General features: G+C 36.9%; 1 protein-coding gene across 1 annotated transcript; it reads right to left on the minus strand.

The window, feature by feature from the left end:
- Positions 1-216: 216 nt before the first annotated feature.
- On the minus strand, positions 217-5,458 carry nipal4 (NIPA like domain containing 4). Its single transcript, XM_081390461.1, has 6 exons — positions 5,086-5,458; positions 3,302-3,565; positions 2,953-3,009; positions 2,777-2,867; positions 1,651-1,811; positions 217-1,567 (listed from the first exon to the last, which is right to left on the minus strand). Exons 1-6 carry the CDS (start codon positions 5,135-5,137, stop codon positions 969-971), a joined length of 1,224 nt encoding a protein of 407 aa, XP_081246587.1. The 5' UTR covers positions 5,138-5,458; the 3' UTR covers positions 217-968.
- Positions 5,459-10,369: the final 4,911 nt, after the last annotated feature.

Raw genomic sequence — 10,369 nt, forward strand, 5'->3', positions numbered from 1 at the left:
TTCTTGCAATGACCTATAGGAGATTCAGATTTTAGGTGAGAGATCTACGTGTAGTGCTCCAACTCTTTTGACCGTGAATGAATACTAGAGCACAGAGTGAAAATAATAAGAATTCTGTATACTTTACTTTCAAATAATATTTCTTTAACATTCTTCAATATTTTTCTTAATGTTCTTCTTCCTGAGTATATAATAATAACCTGAACTTTAAATTCTAATATGCAAATAGATTTTAATGCATTTGATTTCTCAGAGAAATGTCATTGTAATGATTAATTCAAACAGTGATCACTATGTGTAAAGGTTTTTTACAAATAAAAACTTAAAAAATCGTTATCTAAAAGACTTTGATCTTTTCAGTTCAAACCAAATGGTACTTTAGAGACACAGACGCCAACTGTCACACAGGGTCCATTTCTGTTGACAGAGTGATTTGACCCAATGCTCTTCGGGTCAATGATTTAAAAAGTAAATACAGTCTTCTCAACTTGTCTCTCTTGATGTTTGGAGCTATCCGAGGAACACTGGCAGCACAGTCTCCAATAACCCACAATGCAGAGGATGTCTGTTTTCAAATCTGAATAAATATAATATGGAAAGTCAGGCTTTGAATGTGATACTGCTTTATAGTAGAATCAAAAAAGCATTATCAAACTAGCCAAAACATTTAATAATAGTTAAAAAAAATGTTTTGAACTTTACACCTTCTTTCAAGCCAAACTACAATAAAATCTGCTTCGTCATGTTCTGTATATGCTGTTTCAATCTTTAAATATTTCCAAGTTCATTCAATCACAACAGCAAAATAATATATCATTTTGAAGAAAATGTCTGCGTCATCACTGTACTCGGCAGCAGCCAATCCAAACTACTGTGTCATGGTATAACAGCCTTCAGCAGAGGAAATGAACGATTAAAACAGTGAGGATATTACTAAACTGCACATTCCAAATATATTTGATACAATCTCAGCTGATGATGAAGACTCTGGGCCCTTCCTCTCTCATGGGCGGCAGGATGTCTATGTTCTCAATGAGGATGTGCTTGTCCTCCCTCTTCGACGGGGTCGGCTGACAGAGATTACTCCTCAGATCTTCAAAAGATATGTTCAAGTCTTTGAAGAGGTGCAGCATGCTCACCCCGACCACGATCACCAAGAAGCCCCCGATGGTGCCCACCACATCCACTCCTGACATGGCTCCCCACTCTTTAAACAGAATCACAGAGGTGCTCAGGACCACGGTGGTGAAGAAGACGTAGTAGATGGGGTACACCAAGAGCGTATTGAAGGTGTCTAGCGACTTATTCAGATAGTTGATCTGGATGACGATGGATCCGATTAAAGTCAGCAAAAGAATCCAGGTGAGAGGGTGACGGACCACCGAAAGGTCGGAGAACATGGTGCGGATCGCAATGCCGAGGCCCTTGACCGAGGACACGGTGAACGCTCCGAGCAGAGAGCAGATGCTGATGTAGACTAATATGTTGGATTGACCGAAGCGAGGAGAGACGTAGAAGATTAGGATCGTACAGGCGACCAGCAGGATGCTGGCAAACACCAGAAAACCTTCAGGAGAAGCAGGAAAAGCCGTTGTTATACACATGACAACGTGTTTTCGGTTCAGTAACTACAGGTATCGTAACACTAACCAGGATCTAGCAGTTTCTCTGTCATTTCTGCAAGCGTAGTCACTTCTTCTTCTTCAGGTGCATGTATAACCATTATAGTGCTTCCCAGTATGCTGAGCATGCAGCCAAGTTTTCCTAGCAGATTCATTGTTTCTCCGAACAAGTGGGAGGACAGCACTGCACTGAAGAGAGTAAATAAACATTAATACCTTTCCATTTAGTTCCAATGAAAACACCAGAAAGAAATACAAAAGGCCATTAGAATTCACTCACACTGAGAGAGAGGGACATTCGAGGGATTCGACTATGATCTTGTGACTTCAGTAGGTAAAAGATCAGTGCATTATATGTTTATAATAATGATAATCTCATGATGAACTCACTGTTTGTTATTGACATAGTCAATTGACATGTTCTTTAAACACATATAGATAGTATCTGTTAAAATGACATTTGCCAGTGAATTGGAAATAATTTGCCATCATTTGGACCTCTGACTCTGTTAACCCTTAAATGTTTTTTCAAAAGCGACAGTGAAGATAATTATTACTTTACCGAAGATTTCGATAAATGCTGCTGTTTTGAACTTTCTATTTATCAAAGAATCCGGAAAAAAACGTATCACGGTTTTCACAAAAATATTAAGCAGCACAACTGCTTTCAACATTGATGATAATAATAAGAAATGTTTCTTGAGCAGCAAATCTGAAGGATCATGCTGAAAATTCAGCTTTGCCATCAGAATAAATTACATTTTTAAATATATTCAAATAGAAAGCATTATAATATATTTCATATTGTAATAATAATTCACTATATTACTTTCTTACTGTATTTTTGATCAAATAAATGCAGCCTTTATGAGCATAAGATGCTTCTTTCAAAAAATATTGCAAATTCTTACAGACCCCAAATCGAAAACAAAAGCAATGTTTCGAAGACAATATGAAAATATGAAACTATCTTATTTTAGCCCCAAATTGTTGAAAAATTACATTAAATATTCATAACTCCACAATCCCACAAGCGTCAGTATATAGCATGACTTGGGTCTCAGCTGGGCCCTAGCTCAGCTAAATTTGAATGAATTGCACAAAAAATTATCTACACGGTTTGTTGTCGAGTGTAAATACGGGTGTGCCGTTACCTGATAAGAACACTGAGAGCTCCTAAAGGGGTCACCACTGTGGCTGGAGCAAACATGTACGCTGCGAAGTTTGCTGCTTCACCTCCACCCACTTCAAAAGAAAAGCAGGATGTTAACTGAGTCTGTCAGAAATCAGGAAAGGAGGATGATTTACAGTTGCTTTGCATTGGACTTACTTGTCAAAAGGCCTCCCCACCACATCCAGTCCTTCAGGTACCCATGACCTCCTTCAGCTGAACAGGCATCAAAAAACATTTATTAAGGATCACGAAACAGAGCCTGCTGGTAATTCTCTGAGTATTAGCTAAGCACAAACAAAGAAGGAACCGGTTTCAACCAATTTCGCAATTGCTATTCAGTCAAGTAAAATAATTGGCATTAAACCAAATACCCTCATATACATAATTAGTCACTCTAACGGTCTGAACATTGAAGCATAAACATCAAACAAGCTTCATTTTGTCAGAATTTGATGGAGCTTTTAATGTCTTTGTATTATGTAAATACTGATGTAAATGACCCGACCTGCTCTCGTCTCCCCAGTACCGGCCAAACGCAGCAATGCTTTCTTTTTCAGGATAATACTTCCACCTATGAGAAAAGCTGAGAGCACAGCCAGTGTCAAGCCCATCCAGAAATTGAAGTTGTTCCATTTGTCAATGGCGAGATCTGCTGCGTTGACTGTAGAGTTTTTATTGGAGTTGTCAACACTAAAAGACGTGTTGCCAACACCCGAGTCAAACACACAAACAGAAGCAGACGTGGGACAGAAGATCCTTATTACTGAACCTGATCAAAAGAAGAAAGAGGAACTGAATGTTACAACAATAGGCTAAATTGATTAGTTAACTTTCACAACAGCTTATTCACATTACATATATATTTTAGTGACATGAAACAGCTAAATCAACATTGCTCAAACAACAGCATTTTGTCCTTGACAGCATGGCAAAATAGGGCAATGAACGTACTACAGTTATTTTGTTCATTTTTATTTCACATTTTAAAGTGTATGTATTTATCGTATGTATTTATTTACTTTTCGAGTATTAAAGAGTTTTTTATTATATCCTTATCGTTATGCACTTCATTGTAGCCACTCAACCCGTGACAACAGCTACTTTAATGACAACAATAATCATCGGCATCTGATTTCTAAAGCATCTACATTTATAAAGCACTTTTTTAAATACGTAGTGTTTTATAGGTAACAAAGCAACCAAATTAAGTGAAAGGCTGACATCATACATGCAATAAAGAATGTTTGTCCTTTAAACAAATTATATCATATGTTAATAAAGAGGATGTCATTCAGCGGTAACACTTTAGAATATTGTTCCATCATTAATCAAATGCTACACAGGAACAAATGAGAAATGCAATATTAACACTCTAGTAACTACTAACAACTAACAAGAAACTCTGATTAACAAATTAGTAAGTAATAGTGCTTAGTTGAACGAGTTAGTTCACTATTAGCTCATCAATAACTACTTCTTTTTTCATACTTCCCATATGACTACTAAGAACTACTATATACAGGTTCATAATTAACATGAATAATGCATAATGTATAATTAATTCTAAAGTGAAGGTCATGGTAACCCACTAGTAATGACTCATGTATTACCAAATCCTTTTATTTGGATCAGTACGGTAAAGTGAAAAGCGTGTTAACTCCCTAATATTGACTGAAGTCATTGCAAGCTTTCAAGGTTTTTGTAAGTTTTTGGATAATTACCAATGGATTTGGTAAAACTTGAGTCATTACCAGCCGGCTACCATAATCTACACTTTAAAACCATGATAATTAATAGTTCCTTTAGAAGGATGTAGTAACACTTGTGTCATTACTATCCAAAACCTTACAAAAACCTCGACAGTTTACAATGACTTCAGTCATTAGAGATTTATCATGTTTTTCTACTTTAGAGTACTGATCCAAATAATAAGCAAATCCTTCTGAAGGACTTAGTAATTATTCACATTAGCTAGTTTTCCGAGATGTATCAAAAAAAATAGTAGCCTATTGATTAGCTAATAGTGAACTACCACATTCAACTAAGCACTATTACTTACTAATTTGTTAATCAGAGTTTCTTGTTAGTTAATAATAGTAACGAGTAGTGCTTTACTCGTTTGTTCCTGCGTAGTTATTCATTAATGATAGAACAATATTCTAAAGTGTCACCAAAGCAGCTTTGAGCTCTAACAATATGCACAATCACACAAATATCCTGCATGCAATATTTGCAATTTAAGTTATATTACTTTAAGGTAGTTACCAAACAAACAACAAACTCTCTTACCATTGATACATGATTCGGGTGGCAGGTGTATGTCTTTCATTGTATTGCTCATTTAAACGACGGGTTAAAACTTAACGAAATTAAGCCATTTAAAAACAAAACAAAACCCTTATTTCGTATCAGAATGAACTACGAAAGGAACAGATTTCTTTCGTATTTCGCCTCGGTTCATTTTAATTCGCCAGAATAAACCTTCCCCATCGCTACCATCCGCGTGCGTAAATTCATGGAAGATATGACACCTGAGATGCGCGCGCACGCACACACGGACACGAGCAAAACAGGTATTGCCACGCCCGAGCAGCGCCTCGTCTCACCTAATAACGCGCGAGGCTTGTCAATATGAGTACACAGTAATAACCTTCCTTGTAATACAATAATCGGAACTCAAACACGTACAACTTCCTATTTAAACATGACATTAATATTGATATAGGGGGAAGACATGATATTTTGTCACGAGCTGCCTACATTTTACAATGTAAAAAATTATTGTAGGATAAATAATAGATATTAAATTGAGATTGTAGGCCTGTTTTGAATTCATTCATCATTCATTTATTGATTTATTCACTAATTTAACCTTTCATCTCAATGTTGTTGTAATCATACATTCCCTTATATGTAGCCTATCCTATAATACACTTAACTGCAGACACCTGATACTACGGTGATGATGGTGTTGGCTGACATAAGAAGTTTCTCCCTTAAAGCTGGAGAACCAGTTTGGCTTATAACGGGTTTGAGCAGAGATGAAGAAAGACGTTCTTCACAGTGAAGTGTTGTTTATATATTAAAGAGACAGTTTAGCAGGCTTACTATATTTTGATCACTGCATGGCCTAAACTCATTAAACTTTAATCTCTACCTGTGCTATTTGATATGTTGTTTGTTGTTTTGCAATGTTCCTCATTCCGTTTAGAGAAGGATCGTGATATGCTTGATCATTGGTTGTTGCAAGTCATGCAAATCAATTTAGACACTCGTTGTCCCCCCAACATTTCAGGAACACGATTGGTGTAACCTGTTAGAACGAGATTTTAAGGCAGTTACTCTGTTGCCCCTGGTGTGTCAAAATCTTCTTCTTCTTTTTAAATAGAGCACATGGGGCCGTTGCAGACCGCCTGGAGACTGGTTACCTAGAGCAAGTGTGCTAACACAAAAGTCCCTAGAAACTGGCTACATGATAACCTCATGTTCCACTGAATTTCACAAGGTGTTTTTTAACACAACACAACACAACACAACACAACACAACACAACACAACACAACACAACAGCATGCATTCCCAGTTGCAAAATGCAAAAAAGAAAAAAAAGGACAAAATATAATGGTCAATTCTGTAAATGCCCAGCTGATGTCACTGCAGACTAAATGACAGAAAACACAGCTTCAGCCTTGCTATTCAACCACTGTCAAAGAGAAAATCATCTAAAGTCAAACCAGGTGATAGAATAGTCTTGTTGTTGAGAGATCATCTTTAAACTATCTATTTTAAAGGTCACATGGGGTGGAACAGGGTTTTGTTCTGCTCTGCGGCTCCATCTAAACAGAATGTTTAGTGTGATTACATGAATAAAAGAAGGTGCTGGAAAAAACATTTTAAATTCATTAGAATCCAGACCAGGGATAAAAAAGCTATGTTTATGCTGTTTGAGTTAAAAGGGCCAACGTCAGTTCAGTTTCATTCTTCAGCTGTAGAGTCTGTCAAATCAATACTCCAAATGATAGATGCTTGAGCCTATAAACCTGTCATTTTATTTCTCCTCTTTGACAAACAACGCAATCCTGTGACATAGTTGTTGGCGTGGTCCCATCATACCTTTTCTCTCCTGTCTATCTATTAATGCTCATGCAGTACAAGATAAAATGTCAGATTAGCCAGAGATAGAGAATGAAAAAACATGTCACTCATAGTAATACACTGCTTTAATTTGTCGGTGCATGCTCTATTTTCAAGATGGCTTTTGTTCAGTGTGTGCGTTGCACTAATTACCATGATCATTCAAAACGCAGCACTACTCTTGCTTGCAGCCTCCCACACGAGCTCTGAAAAACAAATCATACTGCCACACAGACAGATGCACAGATGACATCTACTCTTTTATAGGACAGATAGGTATAGCAAACACAATTTCAATAACAGAACAGCACTGGATGAGGTTATTATTAGCAGGTCAGATGGCAATGTCAATCAACATGAATTAACATCATTAATGACAAGGGCACTTGACAAATTATGGTCGTTAGATATCAGACCTCAGTGTGCTTGTCATCCATTGGATGTCTGATGTCTGTATAGGTGACTTTATTATGCATGCAGCTCTTGGGTTAGATAATCAAGTCTTGTATCTTTAAACGCTATGCATCCATGAGTGATCATTACTAAACGCGCTGAAGTCGGACACTTTGATATTAGCATTCATGTTTTTGTTTTCACTTAGCTCAAATGATCTGAAGGCAATCTGTTTGTTGGAATATGCGAGAGGGAGAAATAAATGACATGAAAAACAGCTTACGGACAGAAGTTGGTAACAGTGAGGCTCTTTCCCAAGTTAAGGCATGGAATTGCATGGGTTGGCATGGCAACCGTTTTAGGAGAACTGAGGGGCTATGGGGGGTGAGGTTTTGCTTACAGAATGATGAAGTTCTGAGTGAGGCATCAATCTGGCTTATAACAGCCCTGTGTTGCAACCTTTGTAATATAGACATATAAAAATGGTTTTCAAGCCATGATATGTTGCTATCACTTTTTACACTTATTGCATTAGAGATAAAATAAAATCTTATAAAACTATACAATGATAATATTGAGTGTGGCTTTTAAATAGTTTGATATTTAATATATATATGCACGCACCCTGCCCCGTTTCATGCTATGGAGAGTTAGACAGAGGTCAGTCATCGCGCACTGCACCGAAATTCATTATTATTGGAATGTTATATGTGCTTTGAGACATGAGGTAGTTTAACGCCATTGAAAACTCTGCTGTGTGCGTTCATGTGTTTTGAAGAAGGCGTGGCTTTGGAGACGCTCTGAAGTGAGGGTGGTATCTCATGCTTTCAAAGCTAACTTGCTATTGCTAGCCGCTCCGAAAATTGCTTACCCTACCTTTAACTTCTTTGACAATGACAAGTGTGTTTCAAACATATCCACCTAAATGATATTTACGATTTAAACATGATTTGATTTTAAAAGGAAATGGATGGGAATTTTGGGGATTGCTAAATTCACCCTGCAACAGAACTGGTAAAGCAAGTTTTAGCTAACTAGGAAGGTTGTGGAAAAGCAAACATAATGTGTGAAGCTCCGTCAAGTCCATAAGGGCTGAACTGTATTGAGCCCAATAAATGTGACATACCATTTCAGAATATTCACTTTAAAATTATTCAAATTACAAACCTTGAGGCTTTTACCCCCCAGAATGGTGTACAGCATCTTTCAGCAAGGGCTAACTGTGTCATACTAACCAGCCAAACCTTGACCCTTAATTATGCTTCCCTTTGTAATTACATGAGTGAATAGCATAATTAAAGCTCACTCCTGCACAGACACATGGTTTCTGAGGAGGCGAGTCTGCTTATGATTGTGATACGCTGTTCTGTTATTGTGACTTACATGTGCGGATTGTCGTGTTTAGAACATTTGGGGAATTTGTGTAATTTAAGAAACTTTGAGAGCAGGACATGATTGAGTGATTGAGAGCAGGATGTGAATTAAAATGTGAAATTCAAGTTTTTCCAGAAGTCTAATAGACTTTATTCACAGCAGCACCATCTTTGATTTTTAACGGGAATGAAAGCGAGCCTGTGAGGGACACATATCTGCAGTGGGTTGTACTGTTATTTAATGAGTTTTTGGATTGTTCTGCTGATGAATCACTGCAAAAATATCTTTCTAAGAAATTTCAATAGACGAAAAACTCCAGACAACATGAGCTGTGGAATATTATACAGCTTTTACAGCGGATGCCATTGAAAACACAGTATAAGTCTATCCCTCACTGCCTTGCTTTCATACCCATGGCGCTGCTCACAATAAGGTCTATAATGACTTCATATCTGTTTTGTACAGTTTGAACAAATGGTTAGATCTAAATCCAAGCAGATATGTGCAGACATGTCCAAGTCTTTTGTTTTGCAAGTGTTTCGTATGCCAATTGTCGTTTCAGCTGCACCAAACAGAACTGCAGCTCAAGCTGGGTCTTAAATTTAGACACCTCCTCAGTAGCCATACAAAAATTCTCCGCTTCAGCTCTCAGAGATGAATGCATACCTGTAGGCACACAATTAGCTGAGTTCAGATAGTGCTGAATTTCTGAACACTTGCAAATGCAAAAGCACAAAAGCCTCTGGCACTTTATATGTCTTGAACATGAGCTGGGAGTGAGTGAGTGAAAGGCCAGGCCTATGGGGGAAACAGAAGGAAGAGAACAAATGTGGCATTTATCGAGATCAATACAGCACTCTGAGAGCCAACAGAGCTCAAATAAGATGTTCTGAATCAGCGCAGCTCAGTCGTGAACATGAATTCATCTAATGACGTTGAGCAGAAAGACAGAGATGGATCAGATAGATCACTTGGCTGTAGATTCAGGTATTAAAACATATTAACTAGCTAAGAAGAGAGAAACAAGAGAAAAGATAGACATACTGTATATTAAAAAAGCAACAAAAAAAAAGATAGAATACAAAAAAGCATTCAGTAAGAAAAGTTTATTTCCGAATACTCCTCATCAACATGTTGGTTCTTGTCATTACATCTTGCTGCTGTTTTTAAAAGGTATTTTGTGAGGTGAATGTGAAAAAGAGGAGATTTTCGTATAACTAGGGCTGTCAATGTGATACGTTGATTTAGTGTGATTAAAATAAGCAATAATAAAATAAACACAATGAAAAAACTTGTTTTTCCTGATTGACAAATCAATTGCAAAATGAATTATGGACTGATCGCTTATGTTCAATGATATGGAAACTGACTTATTGACAATATATAAATTACTTTTTGTAAATTCTTAACGCTGCCATGCCACAACAATGTTGTATTTGTAAACAATTAATGAATTTAAAATTCTTTATATTTCTCAGCACACATGGAAATACACAGTATGCTATTAATTTGATTCATTAATCAGCATATCGTAATTCATTCGATTAAAATGTTTAATCGATTGACAGCCCTATTTAAAACTAGAGGTGCGAAACCAACAAAAAACATCTAAAATACAGAATTTCACTTTAAATACAAGACCAGAAATAATTCAAAATATAATCAACGAAACA

The sequence above is a fragment of the Scardinius erythrophthalmus genome, assembly GCF_964197995.2.
Source record: "Scardinius erythrophthalmus genome assembly, chromosome: 17".
In the NCBI taxonomy this organism is placed as follows: Eukaryota; Metazoa; Chordata; class Actinopteri; order Cypriniformes; family Leuciscidae; genus Scardinius; species Scardinius erythrophthalmus.

Excerpts from the sequence above, each read along its gene's own strand:
- nipal4 (XM_081390461.1), bottom strand. The coding sequence starts at position 5,137 with ATGAGCAATACAATGAAAGACATACACCTGCCACCCGAATCATGTATC. Across the intron at positions 3,010-3,301 it reads TACTGGGGAGACGAGAGCAG|CTGAAGGAGGTCATGGGTAC; the intron begins GTCGGGTCATTT and ends ATGCCTGTTCAG. Across the intron at positions 2,868-2,952 it reads GTGGGGAGGCCTTTTGACAA|TGGGTGGAGGTGAAGCAGCA; the intron begins GTAAGTCCAATG and ends TTTCTTTTGAAG.